This window comes from Molothrus aeneus, chromosome 1, assembly GCF_037042795.1.
Source record: "Molothrus aeneus isolate 106 chromosome 1, BPBGC_Maene_1.0, whole genome shotgun sequence".
In the NCBI taxonomy this organism is placed as follows: Eukaryota; Metazoa; Chordata; class Aves; order Passeriformes; family Icteridae; genus Molothrus; species Molothrus aeneus.
Genome location: NC_089646.1, coordinates 21,547,679 through 21,568,794, shown reverse-complemented (window position 1 = coordinate 21,568,794; position 21,116 = coordinate 21,547,679). Strand labels below are relative to the sequence as shown.

General features: G+C 37.2%; 1 protein-coding gene across 1 annotated transcript in view; it reads right to left on the bottom strand.

The window, feature by feature from the left end:
* The window catches only part of ITGA8 (integrin subunit alpha 8), a 111,729-nt gene that overhangs the window by 19,227 nt on the left and 71,386 nt on the right, over positions 1-21,116 (bottom strand). The window contains exons 24-27 of the mRNA XM_066562668.1: positions 16,936-17,041; positions 15,000-15,158; positions 9,281-9,406; positions 6,375-6,488 (exon numbers count right to left, since the gene is read on the bottom strand). Coding sequence (XP_066418765.1) covers positions 6,375-6,488; positions 9,281-9,406; positions 15,000-15,158; positions 16,936-17,041 — 505 coding nt within the window. The remainder of the gene's footprint in view (positions 1-6,374; positions 6,489-9,280; positions 9,407-14,999; positions 15,159-16,935; positions 17,042-21,116) is intronic.

The following is a 21,116-nucleotide window of genomic DNA, read 5'->3' as shown; positions in this document are numbered from 1 at the left end:
TGAAAATACTAGGCAATCTTCCCTGGACTGAGATGTTTTCCACTGGACATAGAAAGAGGTTCTGGGCTGGAGGATGCTGAGGATAGAAATTATTGTTCCTTGGGGTCATATTCCACTTACAGATCAAATAATTGCTCCCATAGTAAAGATGAGAGGAAGAAAAGTGAACAAATAAAGGACCTTGTACAAGAGGATCTCTCACCTGTCTCACATCACCTCCACCAGTTCACCTTTGTTTTGAGCTCCAAGCCTCTGCCAGCACACATGTGCTGCAGTCTGTGTGGCCCCACAGACCATCTGCATTTTTCCTCTAATGGCCTTTGTGTAGCTGAACTGAATCCTTACCACAAAAGCATTACCTGGCCTAGAGAACTTCTACCACACTAAAGAGGCTCTGAGTTCACCAGTAATAAAATATGGAGATTCTTAACAAAATTTCTCATTAGAACGTGCATTCCAACAGTGGTGACAGCTCCAGGTTCCAGGCAATGACGGCAAAGGTGGATGCCAGGACTAGGAGAACTTGTAGTTGATGGTACAAACCAAGGTGTTACATCATGGTCTTCCTCATTTTCTATACCCTTCCAGACCTCTCAATTTCTTTTTATATCCTTGGTGCAGCTTCAGCAGAAGGAAACACCATCATATTATAAAGCAGGGATGTGGGGCCTCTCAGGCTGAGTTTGAATTGAATTTGTGTCTTCCAGTCCTGAATTCTCTAATCATTGGACTGCCAGCTCTTGCTTCTGGGAATTAATATGGAATAAACCAAGTCCTCTTCAAGTCTTTCATCTAATTCTATAGGTGCCTTCTAAATAATTTTTGGATTTTGTGTTAATAAAGGGTGAACGTATTCTTAAATCCTGATTTGGGTGCCTATCCTCCTGATAAGGAGTAGCCCTCATGCACCAACCTGATGGTTAATGCAAGTCACTTTGTCTGAGGTATCTCATTTTCTCCATGTGTTGAACATAGACCTTAGGTATTTAGTTTCAGGTTTTGGATACCAAAACAGGTATCCAAAACCTGTCAGGCAGTTAAGAGTGTTGCAGCACACATCACCATTAATATGCCAAGCATATATTTCCATTTTTAGGCATCTAAAAAGAAACAGGATCAGTGCACATTCAGAAACATTGAAATAATGAATATTTAACAGAGAAGCCAAAATATGACTTTGGGTACCAAGAGAGCACCAAAATGCAGTGGTGCTTCTCTTGCTTTTCAACTTTTTCTGATTAAAACTAGATTTTCCTCCCTTCTAACTATTAAAGTTCATGTGATCAGGAGTGCCAAATTCACATATCTGGAACTGCCAAAAAGTCAAGAGAGAAACAATACAATTATATTCAGTAATATTAAAAGAAAATACAATAAACTTCAAACTTCTTGGGAACCTGACACATCCTCTGTGGTTTTGTAGATTACTGCCTCCCCTACCTCTCCCAGAAGGAGATTTGTATCATTATGAGAAATTTTCAGTACAGGATGAAACAGTAGCTAAGAATGCACTGAGTTCCATATCCCACAATGCTATGACTTCCAAAGATCTTGGAGCCTGAAGGTTGTTACAAATCAGACAGATTATACAGCTTCATCACTTAGAAATGCATTTTCAAAACAGATGTTTCACTAGCCAGCTCTGAGTCTTAGACTAAAAAGTACTCATCCATGCAAAGAATACTGGACCAGATCCCCTTGGGTCTCCCTCAGATGACTCAGAAATATGATCAGACAAATGGGGGAATAATGGAGTCCCATCAGAACACAATATAACATAACCATGTAAGGTTGTTTCTGTTTTGAACAAATCAGCCTATTATGTGCCTGATCAGCAAGTCTGAATCCAAAAGTCAGCTTTACTAGAGAGTGCATATTTACAGACACACTTTGAAGTTACTCCAAAAATGTATGTGATTCTTCTTGGCCTTTGCACAATGTCTGTCTCTATCTTTGTTGGTTGGTTAGGAAATTTGGGCTGCTTTATTTATTCAAATGTGTCTAATCACTGCACGTCATTTAGCTGTTATTTGTTATGGGAGTTTGGGTTTTAAGGTTACAGGTTACAACTGTCAGGAGACAAGAGGGTCAGCTGTTGTCAGTTAAACTAAGTGGAAGAGGAAGGAGTCACTCAATACATGACAGGTCTTCTGTGGCAACAAAATACACATGTTTGCCCATATAACTTTGATTAAAAACATTAGTTATTTCACCCTAGCATAAATTAATCACTTCCAATAAAATCCTTCTCAGGATTGCATTAGCATATCTATAAGAAGAAAAAACATCCTGACACTGTGTTCTCGGCTTTAATGAGCACAAAAAATTTCTTCTGCAAATCATCATGTCTTCATTTAAATTATAACACAGTTGAGGAATGTTGCATATCACCATTATTCTGATTTCTTTGGCATATGAAAACTTTTACATTAACTTTTACATGAACTGCAATGCTTCTCTAGAGACTTTTACCCTAAGTTTCTTTACAAAAGCATGACAGTGGGGTTCAGTCTGGCCCTTGAACAGTCCTTCCTGAGTCACAATAATCTCATCCTGATTATTTTAACTGCACTTTAATCCTCAATTTGAATCTGCAGATTTCAGCCTAGTTAACAACAGTTGCAGACTTACTAAGAGCAGATTGTGCCCTTTTTAGGAAACTAATTATGTTCTACGGTCTTTTATGGTGATGGTTGTGTAACTGTTAATTTTAAAAGGGGCTGTGAAAAAGGGAACTGTTTCGAGATGAGTGGAAGGAAGACAACCAGACCCTAGGACACTATTTACTGTCTCCAAGTTTGCATGTGAAATAAAGATCACGTAATTCTGGCATATAATTAGACATAAATGGGGCAATGCAACAGCTCTCTGGGAACCACCTTTTTCTACTTAGGAAAAACATTCTGTTGCTTTGAGTGGAATTTTTCTGATTCTTAACAAGAATTGCAAATTACTATTGAAAGGACACAGAAATGTTTACAGGGAAAAGGCAAAATCACAGCCCATAAAAAGTCTTGTTTGATAGCAAGGGTATGTAAGGCCAGTGGAGTAATCTGGTAGGAGTGTTTCCCACGAGGTCTTTCCTCCCTGTGAATCTACAGGATGGCTCACCCTTGTCCCTGCCCACAGGCTGGTGTAACATTCCATCTCTGTCCGGAGCTCACTGAGTGAAGGGAGGTGCAGGCAGAGCAAGCAGGATTTATTGAAGAGCAAGGAGGAGCTAAAGGGACTGCAGCACGGGCATTGCCTGGTGTGTTTGCACACAGCCATGTCCCAAGGCTCAGTTTTGACCCTTCTCCCCATCCAGATCAGACAGAGAGATGTTTCAAATCAGCTGGATAATGCAACCTCTGAAGATACCTTTCTGTCTTGTCACTGTCTACAGAGTTAGCAACCAGCTTTGGCATCTTTCAGATTACTAAAATTTCATAAAATGAGTTCCACTGCTCCTGCAATAAACATGCCACTGAATTTCATGCAGTTATACTTGTTCTGAACCTAAGTCAGTCCAACTAAGGTTAAACCCCAGAAAAAGATTATGTTTTTACTAAGAGTTATCCAAAAAAAGGAGATTTCGTGTCTTCTGTAGCTAGTTTATTTCAATTGTTACACATCTTCTGTCACAGCCAAAAACTCAGAGAAATTTTCTCATTAATTTTGTTTAACTCATTGTTTCTCATTAATTTTGTTTAACTTTAATCTCTTACAGATATTTATTGACATATACTAAACTAGGCTTAGTAAAATCCTAATGAGGCTAATTTCCACTGAAATAGCTGTAAATAGCCCAGAAACTTTATCTGAAGATCTGTGCACAGGATTTTTTCACCAGACCTACTTTTTGGCCCTTACAGAGTTAATTATATTTCACCAGCAGAATGATGAGGAGAAAGACTTGACTGGATCTGGAATACATCAGGCTCAGTTCCCAGTAAGGAAGGTAACTAAGGGAGCTTTATCTTTTGCTTGGTGAGGAAAATGATGAAGATTCTCTGTTATTGTTTGCCTACTGCAGTGCTCAAAAGTGCCACACATTGTTCCAGTCAAGGATAATATCTCTGCTTCTCTCTGTGTGTTAGGAACAGAGAACAGAGAACCAGTGCAGTGAAGTTCTTACCTGAACTTAACAGGGACTAGCCTATGTGAGCTTGTCCAGCAGTCTCTTAATGGAATTTGGAAAAAATGGAATCAAATGTCCATTCTATTTCCCAATAGATATGTTTCTTCTATAGCTGCAGGGATGGTTACATGCTGGTATTTTCTGCCCTTTGCAAAAGCTTGCACCAAATGATGTCCATCCCAATTCCCAGATTTGAAAGGACAAAGAGACATCCAAGCTGTCATACTTTTGGGCTTAAATTTGAACCAGACCTTGTCTTTTTTTGCACTAGCAGATGACTCACTCAGCAAACCTAAATGAGGCACAACTAGTCTAGAGTATCTAGACATAGCTAACATTTTTAAAATACGATTCCTCTTAAAAACATTTTATTTGTGTTAATCAAACTGAAGAAAGGACATGAAATTTTCTTGGGATGACTTCTTCATAGAAAGAAAATGCATTGACAAATCAGGAATTATTTCACTTAGTCTCTGAAAGGATGTCCTCTGTTACTGAGTGAGACAGAAATCTTTTTTCTTCAAGCAAGGCCAGATAGTGAGGACAGAACTTAAGTGCTCTTCAGTCATAGTGGTCCTACAACAGCTTTTGGAGAAGAAACACAGAATGTGACCTGGCCTCCTGATAGCTAGGTAGAAAAACCTTTCAAGTCACCCTTTCAAGTAACCACTACCATAGTCCTGTACACCAAGAGAGACCAATGACCTCCCAAAAGTTTGCATCCATTATGGATTTGGTTAGCTACTGAGCTGGCATTCAACTTTCTGGAAATCTTATCCTATCTGCTCTCATTTCTCCAGGAAAGCAAGTGAGGATGAATTTCTTTGGTCTACTTTCATATTTGAGGGAAGGGAGAAGTTAACTTCAAAGGCATGAGGAGCTTAATTTAAAGCTGTAAACTGAAGATCCTCAATTCTTCTCTTGCTAGGGTAAGAGGTACCCTGCATATAAAGAATTCTTCTCCCACAGCTGTAGGGAACACAGGAAAGGTTCTTACATTCCAGATAGAAAGACTGGGAAATCCTGAATTCCTTGAAAAACAAGCCAATAATAAATCAGCTTGATCAAGACAGGAGATGCAGGTATTTCTTAATAACAGCAAATGGAATTATAAATTTCTCAGTGTATTTTCCATCGTTAAAGGTATGACAACTACACAGTAAATACAGACACAAGGCCAGCTATAAGGTAAAGCTAACAGTAAAATCCCTCTGCCTTACAAAATCATAGAATAATTTGGGTTGGAAGGGAACTTTAATTGAAGATGTCCAGGCTGCCATAAGCGTGGACATCTTCAATTAGTACAAACTGCTCAGAGTCCAATCTGACCTTGAATGTTTCCAGGCATGGGACATCTGCCACCTCTCTGGGCAACCTGTTCCAGCATTTTACCACCCTCATTTTGAAACACTTCTTTCTTGCATCTAATCTAAATAGATTTTCAACTTGTAGTTGAAAACCATTACCCCTTGTTTTATTGCAACATGCCCTGCTAAAGATTTGTTCCCATCTTTCTCAGAAGACCCCTTTAGGTACTGGAAGGTGCTATAAGCTCTTCCTGCAGCCTTCCCTTCTCCAGGCTCAACAACCCCAGCTCTCTCAGCCTTTCCTCACAGGAGAAGTGTTTCATTCTTCCAGTCATCTTTGTGGCCCTCCTCTGCCCTCACTCCAGCAGGTCCCTTTATGCAGTGTGAATATAATCCTGAGAGCAGAAGTTGGAAACGCAAGAATTTGCAAAGAGAAGCTGTATTTTTTTCCATCATCTACACTGCCTCTTTCAGCAGTAAGACAGATTGTCACTACATGAGTGTCGTATATCATATGAGTTTGATGCATACTACTCTTCCCTGGATTAATAGAGAATGAATAACAATGAATGTTTAAGCTGGACATAGTGTACATGGTACACTCTTTGGCTCCAAGAAAAACCTTCCACTGGAAAAGAGGTTATAAATGCAGGACATCTGGGTCAGTCCAGGAAAGCAGAAACAAAACCAGGAGAGGTATTTAAAAATAATCTTGGCATCATCAAGTAGGATTCAGGACATAAATTTGAGAAGGAGTGATAGCAAGAAAAAAAAAATTAAGCAGAATCCAAAAAACCTGGACAGGAACCAGTGAGATGTTATCTTCAAAGAAAATGGTAACAAGTATTTACATTTGCCCCACTTAATTTATTAATTTTTATTTTAAAATATCTGCTCAAATAAATTATTTTTATATGTGTATAGAAAGAGATGTTTGTTTGCATTACCTCCAGGAATGTTTGTGCCCAGAGCCGGGACCTGATTTTTAGTGCAGCACTCTTTCCTCTTTCCAGCTGTCCCACAGTGCACGAAATTAAGACACACTTCACATTTGTACAGTTCTGAGCAAAAAATAAAGGGAAGACATACTTATGTTTTGAAAATAAAATAATTTTCAAATGCTGTAAATAAGCAAAAACAAATAAACTTTTCCTTAAAGAGCTAAATAGTTTGAAATCAGTAATTTTATCTAATATATTATGAGATACCCCATGAGTCATTGTGATAACTCTAAACCAAGGAGCAGATTCTTTTTGAATCACCAGTGAATACAAACACCTACCTATAGTAAAGAAAATAAAAGTAATAATTTTCAAAAGTGTTTGCTCTGAAAAACTCTTAAAATGTCCAGGCACTTACCAATCCTTTGAAGCATGTGCTTTTTCCTCAGCTATCAATCATTTTATGATTTCAACACTTTTTCTGTTCTCTATGCATTAAGTGTTTATTTATATTGCTAAATCTTTCCCCTTTTCTAACTCTCCTGGTTTTCCCACTGATATTTACATCATAGCAGCCAGAACATTTGCTGAGATTCATTAGTTGCTTTCCTTGAAGCTTACTGTCCATGAAACATTCTTGATGAGCAGTGATTCTGGCCCATACACAAGGCTGAAAGCAAAAGCCAAGCATTGCAACTCAAAACTATATACTCCTGATGTCTGCCAAAAGAATGTCACACTAAAGGTTAAAAGCTGACTGGAAGCCACTGAAGGGAATGAGCAGAGTCTCATGGGGTAACCACAGGAATTATGTGGTTGTTTAGGGCATAAAAAGGAAAAACGATCCCATAAAAAATGATTAAATGTTTGTGGAAAAAATAAAAAATTTTGTATATACAAATGGGTTTTATCTGAAAAGTTTTGTTTGGCTCAGGGGAAGGCTGAAGTTTTAATTGATTCCTATTTTTATAACAAAGCAGAGAATCCCTCCCATGACAGAAGGCCTTGTGACCTCAAAAGCAAAGCTAAGTTTTCAAAAGTAAGTTTATTCCCTAGTGAGAATGCACTACCAATACCCAATCTGCAGGAAATGAGATGATGATGCATGGAACAGATCTGAAAACACTCTTAAGGAATCCTGTATCTTTATAGACAGCTTTCCTCACAAATCTCTGTCTTATTGGAGGATAAGCAGAAGCTGTATGGCTAATTGCTGCTTTCTCTATCTGACTGAAAATTAAACTGTAAACCCTGGAACTTGCAACTATAAACTTTTTTTTTTTTAAATGAATATTTTAGAGTATCTGTTTATTTGGCTTTAAACATCCTCCAAACAGATTTATTTATTTTGCAGGAAGGAGAAGACTTGTTTTCATTAATCATAGTGGTCAAAAACACACATTAGCAAAACAAATCATTAGTATGCAAAAAAGTCTACTTTTGGCTGACATTTTAGGACCTGAACACATATTTCTGTTTTTCTTAGTAATGCATTTAGCCTGTAGTGATTTTCAGAACAATATAACATTGGAACTAATGGAAAAGAGACCAAATATTTAATCAACAGCATAAGTAGAATAAGAGGTTCTCAGAACATTTTGTCTCTCTGTGAAAATGCTTTAATGAAAATGAAAATAACTTAAAATTTCTTTAAAAAAATTACAATTTTAAACACAGAATTATCTTTGGCCAATTAGTCTTTTCCAGAGCAACATTCATTTTACCATGTACACTTCCAATATGTCAAATAAAAAAAAATTATGCATCAGCAGTAACTAATGCTGAAAGCATTAGTACTTGGACACCTTCTAACTGAACCAATGACATTGCTTTTCTATGCTCACTCTGGAATATTCTTTCTATATATCCAGTGGTAAGCACTGCACCCAATCCTATCCTAATTTGTGCTGACCAAAAGCATATTTTACTAGAAGAATGCTCATCAAAGTGGCAATTTCTTATTACTGAGTACCCCACTAAATAAGTTTGCTCCATCTAGATCAAGCAGCAGAAAATTCCCTGCTTCATATTTTAAGTTACAAACAGAGTGCATGCTTCAGAACTTTGTTTACCACTTCCAGTTGCTGCAGTCATTTTTATGTTGGCAGCCCATGAGCCTAGTCACTCAGAAAGATGCCTGAAATTTAAGATATCACTGAAGAATGGATTAAGTGTTCTGTGATATTGACTGGCATGTCTTTGAAAGTCCTGGCATTTTTCCTTCAGATCCAGTGGAATCATATTCTTCCTAGGGTACTGGGTTGATGAAAGAATGGCACAGGAATCAACAGTGATTATTGCTTAAAATGGGTTAAACTGTGATTTTGTTCTTAATAACATTACAGTTTTCATTACTTTCAGATTCTATCTTCTTCCTGTTATAAAAATTGCCAAATTAACTTTCAGAAGCAATAATTATTCTCTTAGTCCAGAACACTTAAATTTGTGAGGTTCTTTGCTTCCAAATTTTAGTGAGATCAAGGAATTCAAGCACGAGTTTGCAGTAAACAGCTTAATAAGAGACTGGACAGCATGAAAGAAACTCTGCCCAAGGTTCATAAAAATAGAGGGAAAGCACTGACTGTGAATCCCTTGCCTGATCTCAAGGTCACTGTGTTCACACATTACCTTTAGGCAAAGGCAGCTGACACCTACAGGGCTGAAGTATGCTAAGGATGGCACTTCAAATGCAGGAGTGGAAAAAAACTTCTGAAAATACAGCCAAGAACAAATACTCAGGTACCAGACTGTCTAATCAGAACTATTTCCCTAGGAGAGACAGCATTGCTATTGCTGCAGCATTGTCTGGACTGTTAAGAATACAGTGATGTGTCCCATTTGCCTGGCCTGTGGTACTGTAGAGTCTCACCTTTCCCTGCACACTCCCAGTACAAAACTTTTAGATAGCTCACCAATATTCTTGCAGAGTTTTTCCTGTGAGGTTCTGCCACTGCAACATCCCTTCTCCTGATGTAATGAGAAATTGTGGAATTATATAAAAAAGCAGCAAGTTCAGGAGTGTCTTCTGGAACAGCAAACTGCAAAGAGAGAAATGGGAATGGTAATGACATACACATACAACGACTCTAACAGATTTGTTCCTGTCTCAGAGGTCTTGAATTTTGGATTAACACTGTTTTTTCAATTGAACAGATTTGTTCCTGTCTCAGAGGTCTTGAATTTTGGATTAACACTGTTTTTTCAATTGAACAGAACAACCATGAGAATACTTTGTCTTCAACTAGAAGCATGATGAGTAATAGCACAGCAAGATACTACCCAGTTATAGGAATTACAGCAGACAACATTTTTCTCCACTTTGTACCGGTGTCAATTTCGTTGCTTTACTAAATTTTGTTAGGTTCTCAGGGGCAAATTCTGATATATATAACAGGTCAAATTCAGAGTTGTTGCACAGTAGTTTATTCATTACTTCTCATCAGAATCTGCCTATTAAAATGTAAGGATTTTACCAGTTTTAGAAAAAAACGGAAGTCTGACTTCAAATAACACAATTTTTGATCATATAACAAATATGTTACAGATTTGTTTTGGTAACAGCTCAAATTTGTAAAATGCAACAGCTTCTTCATTTTTAATCTCGCATTAAGATGCATTCTCTTCAGCCTTATATTTACAGATTTTTGTTCTCCAATTAAAAACTACTTTTTGTTGGCAGTTTGTCTTTAATTTCTATACAGGGCATTTTATGGCTTCTTTCATGAAGCCTCATATAACTCCTGGAGCCAACTGCTACAGAAGTAAAGATAAATTTTACTTCATGACAATCCAATCATGCAAAATCACAATAAAATATACATAGAAGTTTACAGTAAGATCTCAACAGGAACTCAACTAAATATAGCCAAAGCTATTGCTTAAGGACATCAGATTATAAAGTGCTGCATCAGATCCTTCTTATCAGTTCCTTTAACCTCTGAACACAAAATATCTTAAACAAATTCCTAAAGAAAATGTTTGTAATTGTAATAAATGTTGTAGCATTAAAGGAAAGAATAGCTATAAACACACAAAACCTCTCACACACTAATGCTGTGCAGTACTAGATTTTGAAAATTGGTGTAATTTATCTGATTAAAATTATAATGCTATAAATAGAACATAAACATTTAACATTGTCTGAGATCTTCAGTCAAAAGCATCCTTCAAAGTATATAATTCATTAACAGATGAAAACACATGAAAAAAAGAATCCCCCTTTTTTCTTTTTTTCTGTTGCTTCATGAGGTTAGCATTGTCTATTTGCAATAAGGTAACCCATAAGTAGCTAGTAAATCTCTCCCTCTCAATGTGGTAACATGCAAATTCTCCTTTCAGAATTCTTTCACCAGCATATAGACTTCTTTAATGATGACAAATTAAAAAAAAACCCCACAATATAGTAATGTGCCTGCAAAGAAACCCTCAATATATGATCACAATGGATATATACGTAGATCCATTTGAATACCAAAGGATTTTCATATTTACATTTTTCTTTTTTCATAGATCCTAGAGTGTTAGCATCCTAGTGAATTGTTACAGCAAAGGTTCAAAAAGAGCCCTCTGTGGTTAAGAGAAACACATGTGTCTCCTGCAACCATTTAAAAGCAGAATTTGTCCAGTGGCCTAGATCTTTTTGTCTGGTCACATGGAATTGCTCAACTGTATAATCTATCGCTGTTGCTATTTTATATGCCATGTATCTGGCACACTATCTTAGAGCACCACTCCCTCCCTTTAACTACAGCAGACTGCCTCAGTTTCCCCACCATGGAAAACTGTACTGCTTTCTTCTCCTGAGCATTATTACTTTGAGCAGGTTTCCAGACCTCTCCAGTTCCCCACTTCTCATTCCAATACCCTGTTCCACTTTTCTGGTTTTCTAGCCAGGCTACAGCCTTTGCTGCATTGTGTAACTCCATCAGAAATGTTCTGGAAGAGGACTTTTTTACACAAAGATTATACACATTATTTTATGTTAGATATATTATATTATACTACATTATACATTTAATATAATATATATATATATACAATATATATTATATGTATATATAATATACATATATTATATTACTAGATTATACACAAAATTACACAAGAGCAGTTGGTGACCATTCAAAAGCAATGCATTGGATGGTATTGCTTTGTCCTAAGATCAAGTCCTAAAGACAGTACTAACAGTTTTACAGCAGGAGCAGACTGCCTCTGGACGGGGTTAGCTCCTGCCACTCATGCTGGTGGATGTGCCTCATACATGGGGTGAATTTTTGCTGTTATTTCACTGCTTCCCTGACAGATGCTTCACTGGTGGTACTACAGTGCTCAGCTACTGAGAATGCACCATGTGTCTGTGTATTCTACCACAGTGGTATTTATAGGTACAGGTTTCATAAAAATGCTTTTTGCCGTCAGTCTGGGAGAAAAAAACAACTCATCAGGAATACGGTCTCAAGCCAGGAGGGAATCTAACTGAGCCCTCTTCTCATCACAGCTGCCTTTAGGAAGAGTAAGAAGGAACTAAGAATGGGGGCATGCATACACAACACTCTCCTAATAACTTTCAGCTTCCAAATGCTTTCAGATCAGGGACTTCCTTATCTATATGAAGTTTGTGTTCATTTACTAATCTTCACTGGACTTCTCTTTTGGGAATTTGTTTACTTTCCTCTTAGAATCACATAAACTTTTAACCTTGACTACTTCCCTTTGGCCACAAATTCCAGACACCTGAGACCTGCCACCATGAACCATCACTTCCTTTTGCTTGTTTTGAATCTGGCTCCCCAGACTTCATTAGATGTTCCAGTTCCTGTGCAGGAAGAGGCAGAGAACAGTCAATCCACACCCACACTCTTCCTGCCACTACACATTTTGAGATCATATTTGTGCACAGTCACCTCTTTTCTAGACTGAAGTGTCCTAGTGTACTGAGTTCTGAGTTCTTCTGCATTGGAATTCATTCTGTATCTTTGATAAGTACTTTTGCTCCTTTTTTCACCTTTTTTAGATTCATAATTTTATTATCCTTTCACATCCCTCTCTGTCTTCATAGAAAGATAAGCTAAAGAAAAGTTCCCAAACAAAAGTCTTCCCGTGTGTGCATAGGTGTGACTGATTTTTGTCGACTAGACAGCAAAGCTCAACTAAAACATTTTTACAAGACAAGAAATTTAGCAGTGGGGAGGAATGTACTGCTTTGATTGAAACAGAAAAATCAGAGTCATTTCAAAGGGGAAACCCCTCAGTGCCCTAAGAGAGATAAGTTGAGATATCCAAGAGAAGTCAGGCATTTAATGTCCTTAGCCTTATTTGGAAATTTGAGCTAAGCATCCCATTGTTTATATGAAACTTGAAGAAGCTTGTCTCTGTGCCTTCTTGCCATCTGAAGCAATAGATAAGCATATTTGAAACCTGACTTGTGTATTCATACTGTTCAACGATTTGAAAAACTGAAATAAGGAAAGGCTATTTAATTTCTTGCCATAACAACTGTGCATCTAAAGCCATATTCTGCCACAACAGAGGGACCGTTATTACAGGAAAATTTCTCACAAGCTTCACAAGAATTCAGTATTTTTTATGTAACAGATGCAATCATTATCAAGTAGGAGAAGGAAGAGCAAATGTCTTAAAAAATAAAATAAATTAAATAAAAAATATACATTGCCTGAAAATGTCAGTAAGAACTGTGGCAGTATTCTACACAGCTTCTTAATTCAATTTAAACAGAACACATGGCTAGGGTGGGAGGATGCTGAACTGCTTTTGACATACTTGCAACCTGATCTGATCAGTGAGTTTGAGAAGCTAGGCTTGCAAGTACAAATACAGCACTGTAGCTTCTTCCTCCTCACCACTCCTGAAAAAGAGGTGAAAAATTAGGTAGAAAAGATATGCAGAAAAAATTCCCTGTCTCCAGTCTTGATGTGTTTTGGGTATAAAATGGACAGAGATTTTCTATCACTCATTTGCTTTTTCTTTCTCTAAAGAAACTAAATAAAAGTGTGGAATTCCAACACCTCTTTGGTTTCCCGGGTGAAACACAAAACTCTAGCAATACTGTATTTTGTAGACATCAATTTTTCTTTACTCTTTTAAAGTATATTGTAGTTCTGTCTGTTCAGGCCAAAGACTTGACTTGTAACTCCTTAGGTTGTGACCACTCCTCATCACTAGAAAGTTGTCTCCCCTTTTATCCAATATACTGAACTCACACCCATTCTGGTATGCAAAAGATGTAGAGCATTTTCAGCACTTGGAATGCAGCTCTCCCTGAAAGATGTTTAACAGGCTACTGCTTAAACTTGAAAAGTGTTGTTGTTTACTCCAGAAATGTCTGGAATCAGTCATGCTAATAAATTGGATACCTTGTTTTTGATGGGATAATATGTAGAGCTGTGTTTTGCCTAATCTTCTGACTTTGAGCCAAACCAAGCTCTTTTGAGGGGATCTGCCATCACAAACATAGATCTTAAAACAGGAAATTGTCCAAGCAGCCAGGGATCGTGTTAGGAAAGCTAAAGCCCTAAGAGAATTAAATGCAGCCAGGGATGTTAAAAACAATACAAAAAGCTTCTATGAATACTCAAAGGTAGGTGAGGGAAAATAAAAGTTCTCTCCAGAAGGAAATAGGAGACCTAGTTACCCAGGGTGTTGAGAAGGCTGAGGTACTCAATGACTTTCTTGCCTCAGTCTTCACTGGCAAACGCCCCAGGCACATTGCCCAAATCACAGAAGGGAGAATGAAGAACTGCCTGCTCTGAATCTGAAGGTGCACTTGTCCATGAGACTTGATGAGATGCATCCATGGGACCTGAGGGAACTGGCAGATGAACTGGCAAAGCCACTATGTGTATCTGAAAAGCTGTGTCAGTCTGGTGAAGTTCTCACTGACTGGAAAAGGGGAAACAGAACCCCCATTTCTAAAAAGGGTGAAAAAGGAAAACCTGCAGAACTACAGACCAGTCAGTCTCACTTCTGTGCCCAGCCCAATCATGGGGCAGATCTTCCTGGAAACCATGCTAAGGCACATGGAAGATGAGGAGGTGATTGGTGACAGCCAATATGGCTTCACTAAAGGCAAATTGTGCCTGACAGATTTTGTGGCCTTCTATGGTGGGGTCACAGTGTTGGTGGACAAGGGAAGAACAACTGACATCATCTACCTGCACCTAGACAAAACATCTGCCACTGTCCCAGATGACATCCTGGTCTCTGTGCTGGAAAGACATGGATCTGACAGAGCACTCAGGGAATAATGAATGGGCTGTGTGATCACTCAAGGAATTGTGGTCAATATTTAATGTCCAGTTGGAGACCAGTGACGTGTGGTGTTCTTCAGTGGTGGTACTGGGACAGGGCCCTCTGTAACATCTCTGTTGGTAGCACTGACAGCGGGACTGAGCACACCCTTCTCCTCATATTGAGTACAGAAACCAAATATGTACCAAGCACTTACTTTAGAAATGTTATAGGCTATCTATATCTTGCTTCTTACCCAGGAAAATGATTTTGGACTGTTAAAAATTCCCAAGAAAGTTCAATTCATGAGAAACCTCCATTCCATGTGAAGTGTAGGCAAAAAAACCCAATCAAAATGCAAAGTGTTGGAAATAAAGTTCTTACCTTTATTTGCATTGTATTAATAGGAGAGCTTGTTTGACAGTGCAATGGTCCATGTGTCTGAATGTGAAGAATATAAAGAAGAAATTCTTCTCTACTGGACACAGGCCAACCAACATGGAGAACTGTATGGTTGATGGCACTTGGTCCTATATTGTGCAGCTGTTGAAGAAATATGATCAGCACTTTCCAAGGCGGTAAAAACAACAAAAAACATTTCAACCACCACTTGGATATTTTCAAATTCTTAGTGGACACAGCCTTAGAGTATTTAGGGAAGATTATTACAGATTATTAATATCACTTTATTGATGGAGAATCTGTGGCAGGTATGAGAGAAGAACCTCTTCATGTTAGTCACAAAACCAATGGCAAATCTGAGAGAACAGTCTTTTCTGTGTGTATTTAAGAAATCCATCACCTTTCCCCTTTTTTCCTACATATGAAGAGTGGAATTCTAAAAAAGTATCAAAAAAATTCCAACCCAAAGCACACTAGCAAATGAACCCCATGGAAATATGAACAATGAGCTATAACAGATCATGCTTGAAAATAGTAGTAAAAAGTTCAGAATACAAAAGAATCACATTTCAGGGCACAAGAATAGAAGATAGAGCAGAACTTAAACTAGCTTCTTTGGTTAAGAACTACATTTTCAACATTCTCAATCTAGATTTTCTCAAAAGAAGTAAAGGAACTAGTTTTCCTAAATTAATATCCCAGGACATTATTTTTTCTAGGGAAAATGAGCAGAGATAGAAATAATAAAAGTTTAGAAATCTAGGCTATTAAAATAGTTTCCTTATATCAGTTTACAGTTTGAAAATAACTGATGACATCAGGAGTCCGGACATGTGTTGTCACTGGGCTTGAAGAGTTAAAGAAGCTGAACACCATGGACCTTTATGCAAAGTTCCTAGAGATGTGAGAACCTCCTTTTTTTAAATTTGCAGAATTTTTGTGACTGATGACCTTTAGTTACAACTAAATAAAAAGCCCTTTCAATCTTACATCTTCTGGGAGATTGCTCAGTCTTTTGGATGCTTTGCTGATATAAACCATGTAAGTGGTTTCCTTAGTAACTGTAATCACTGTAATAATTTTAATATATTTGCAGTCACAAATACAGTTTCACAAACAACTCAAACGCTTGAGACAGGATGATTTGAAGTATTTTTCAGTTTAGAGAAATGTGTTAAGAGGGGGGATTCACAAATGATAATTTGTATTTTACAGTTGTATTCACTATACTTTAGTATGTCCTGAAAATTGTTATCTTACACTGCTGATTAAGCTCAGTTGCTTATATTTCCTTGAGTGCTAGTTTGTGAATTATAACCATATGTGAAGCCCCCTGTTTTACCCTCTAGAGTAAAGGCCATCCATCAGATTCTAGGGATGGCTTCTATTCCATGCAGTTCACTCAATGCCCTTTTTCTAAGCTCAACCCTTTTAATTGACGAATCATCCATAGGAAAAAACCAATGAACTACAAGGTAAAAATATGTGTACTTCCAACATTAAGAGTTGTTTTCAACAGAGTATTTTACATGTATGTCTACATTATATTTTTCAGTTAGCTAAATGTCAAAGAAAACATTTTTTCAAGTGCACAGCATGTACAGCTTCTAATGAGACATTGACTTGACATTGATTATAAGGAACTTTTAAGCACTGTTTTTAATTCTTGTCAAACACCCAAAATGTTTATAAATCCCTTAAATATCTAAGACAGACTCCTAGCATAAACTAATATCCCTTCCACTCATATGAACAGATAACGGGGTTGTGAATTCCCAGATTAAATTTGGGTCATGTGCTAAGTCAGAGTATTTACATCTGCAGCTTTATGTAGCTACAGATAAAGACAATAAACCAAATTCATCAGGAATTCAGTGGGGGCAGCGTGAGGTCCTGTGGAAACATACATAATTTTTACCTCATAGATGTGCTCTACTAAAGGACCAACTTCTTCTTCTTTTGTAGGTTCATCTTTGGGTTCCCAGTTGTGAAGTGGCAAAATAATTGTTGGGGGGTGAGACACTCTGTAATATACAAAACAGTGTAAAACAGTAACTGTATAAATCAGGTTAAAACAGTAACTGTTACCAGTGATTGATTGCATTAGTTTTAGAACAAAATGATGACCTCTAAAAAAACCTGAGCCCTCAGAGGCTTGTTATTTGGGCACATTAATTAGAATTAGCTGAGGTGAATGCTACAATGCCTCCATAACATACTACATGGGAAACAGAGATATTGTGACTTCCATAAAGTCATAATGGAAATTGGTGTACTGAAAAACAGAATTCAGGACTGGACTCTGAAACAGTGCTCCAGGCTTTCCAACTGCTTTGCAAACAAAGTGGCAGTTAAAGCATTCCCTGGAATATTGTTGCAAGTTGCAACACATAAATAAAACATAAACAAAGAAAACAGTGACTTATTATTTGACAGCTTTCCAGCTCCTTTTTAATTTTTCCTTTTCTTCTCTATCTGACCTTAAGAAAGTAGTCTTCTCTTAACATTTTTATTTGAATCACAGACATTTTATTTCTCATAAAAATTGGAATTTCATTTTACCAGTTCCATTCAGATGCCAACTAAACCTCACTCAGGTCTTCAGAAATTGGGAAATCAGATCCCAAGAATTTCTTTTAGCATGATAGGTCAGTTCTGGCACAAACATCTGTCACCTACAAGTACTGCATGTAGCCCTTGGTGGTACAAGGAAATGGTGTTACCCTTTCTTTGCCAGGGTCAACTCTCACTCAGTTTTGCTGATTTATGGAGTCTTTAGCTGAAAGAAAATCCATAAAATTTCAGTGTTGGTTCTGCCAAAGCTGGAGTTTTGCTAACAGAAAACTGTTAAAAAACAATAATTAATTTTTTTAGAGTGTAAAATTTGAATACCATAATAGACTTCTAGGCACTGATGTTAATCACTTTGCAGTGGCCCTGCTGCAGATTGCCCCTTGAAGAAAAGATTGGATAGTTTTGTTGCAAATGCTGAAAAAATACTATTGGAAGGAACAAACTGTTTTTGATTACAGCTCTTATGTCATATACAATGAATGATAATTTTCTACAGTATACAGCTTCTCAAAGCAGTACGAAATCCCAGAGAAGAACAGCTTAATGCCATCCAGCTGAAGTATAACTCTTGGTGAAATTTGGTGTATTCCAGAGTATCTTAACTCTTAATACTTCCTCGGACTTCAAATTCCCAGCAGTTTGGACTAACAAGTATGACAGAATATAAATTCACAAGCCAAACCTAATAATAAAAGAAACTCAACATATTAATTAAAAAGTAATTTCTGATTAGGTACTTAGCCTCGGTTTCACAAATCATCTTGTTTCCAATATGAATTTTAATTATTGATTGCTGTTGGAGAATAGGAACTTCAGAGTGTTGTTACAAAAGCCAAGACACATACACAGACCCTTTATCTACCAAAAAAGCCTGCAAATCAGAAACTGTGCAGAGACAAAAAGAAGAAGCCATGAGGCTTGAAAACTCAGTGTTTTCTCTTGCACTGCCAGGGAAGTATTCTTATCCATGGAATTACAAAATGTAAAGTATAAATTTAGACATTAAATTAAAATTATTGTAGTGCATATAAGAACATTTATATTAACAGGATTTACAGTTATTTTGAGGACTTCCACTATTGACACAAAAGTAGCAAAATTGGGTCAAAGAAAAACAAATTCACACTTTTTGCTATTTTATTTTGCATTTAATTGAGAATGTTTTTAACATTTGAATGATTTATTAGACAAGGATTTTTCCTAGACTTTTAGGTGACAATTATCATGAAACAAAAGTACTGAAAAATATGATAAACAAAGTATGGTGCACAGAAAAGGCTTATATGGGTATATACAATAAAAATTCTGCCAGATAAAAATCCTCTTAATCCAAATTATTTCCTTCTTGAATCTCTCATTCCTCTAGTACTTTTTCAGCAGTGGGAGATAACAATACCAATACTAAAACTCCTACATTTTTATAGACAAAGAAAGGTAAGCAGAATAATCAAATCTTAGTTGTCAAAGCAACTGCTTACTGAGCTATCTAAGGAGTTATGTTAATTTTCTCTTAAAGAGGCTATTGAAGAAGATTTCTTCCTTTCTCACAGAAGAAGTATTAGCATGGTTCCACTGTGCAAGTATATCTGCATGTATGCATATGCACAGTTTCATAAATACTTGTTTTTCCTCAGTAAAATGCATTCAGTTCCACTCTGTCCAATTCTCGGAAGAAAAGTAAAGAAACTAATGCAAGATATTTTCCAGTCCAAATGTGGACATAGTCTCTCTTTTACTTTTATCTAGGAAATAGTGAGCAATTCCCTTGGAACTGCATGCTTTAGCATCTCTGAGTAATTAGCAAAATCTCTCAACACAGCATTTGGGAATGCTATAGCTAATAAGGAAACTAAAATACTTAAGAGGAAAGAAACTGGAAGTCATTCAATTAAGGAATTCCTCTGTATTTAATAACCTGTTTCCTAGAACTGCAGGCAGCAATTCAAGCAACTTTTTCCACTTATCACCAAGCTCATAAGAACTGAGCATTTTGTAGTCATTTTTTGGTCTATCAATTTACGTTTTGGTTTATCAATTTACAGTTATAGAAGGTTTCATTAAAAGGAACACTCTATGGCACTGAAAAAGCATGATGGAAGCAAAGTTTCCAAAGAGTCTGCAAAGAATAAAAAGTTTGTAAGACTTTAAAGTGAGGAGAGACTTCACAAAAAAAAAAAAAAAAAAAAAAGAATCCACAGCACTGGAAGCAACCCAGCAACCCTTACTGGGAAGTCCTGTGTATGTAATCACAACTGTTCCAGTCTGAAACTCCAGCCTGTCCTCAGCCTGGGTGCTCACCCATGGCAACATCCTGCAGCTGCTGGCTCCCAACACTTTCTCACATCTGTAGCCCATTAACTTACACCTTTGATTCTTTTCTCCTCAGCCTCTACTTCTGTATTACAGCTTTTGTATTCTTCACCTCTCTTTCCATCCAGCTCATCTCAGCTTCTTACCACTAGCTACAGAGAATGAAATAATATTCTCACTTCTGTTCTTAGTATACATGTTGTATTTCAAGTGCTCCTTTTCAGAAATAAAATTATTGATATATATCCACACAGTCCTTGACTGCCAGCTTTTTTTTTTTCCACCTGACTAGTTTTAGGGTCTTCTTAATCTGGAATACACTTACAAAATATGATGAAAAAATCCTTTTAAAATCTCTTAGATTTAGACTGAATATTAGACCAGATTAGAGCCGATAGATTGAATATTAAAACAGAAAACATGTTCTCTGTGATCTGCAAAATTATTTTACTTATTGCTAGCACTAGGTAGTCATGTTGTCTCAGAAGTGACAAGAATAAATACATTTTTATAAATTAAAAAATCCACAAATAAATACATTTATATTTGTCTACATCTAAGGCAGTCCCTTGAGGTACATCACATAAGAGACATCTACCCTTCTTGCATCAGCCAGGCCTCATGGCCTGACTGTGGAAGTGAATCTGGGCCTTGTAGCTCCTGTTCAACCCTTGTAGATCTGATAATGGTTAAAGGTTTTTTTTTGAGCTGTAGTTTCATAAGAGGAGATGTAGGAAATCTAATATCCCAGACATCCTCCTGACTTCCTCCAGGATGCCAGAATAGGAGACAAGTTCCAAGACTTTAAAGGGCACTCTAATATTCTTATAAAAATCTTAGAAGCATTTAGGTTGGAAAAAACCTTAAGGATTGTGGAGTGCAACCATAAAACTAGTGCTGTCAAGTTCACCATTAAATCATGTCCCTCAGTGCCAGACCTACATGTCTTTCAGTATCTCCCAGGATAGTGATTGTACCACTTCCCTGAGGAACCTCTTCCAGTGCTTGACAACTCCTTCTGTGAAGAAGATTTTCCTAATATCTAAACTGAACCTCCCCTGCTGCCACTAGAGGCCATTTCATCTTGTCCTGTCACTTGTTATCTGGGAGAGGAGACTGATTCCCACCACACTACAACCTCCTTTCAGTTATTTGTAGAGAGCAGTAAGGTCTCCCTGAGCCTCCTTTTCTCCAGGCTGAACACCTCCAGCTCCC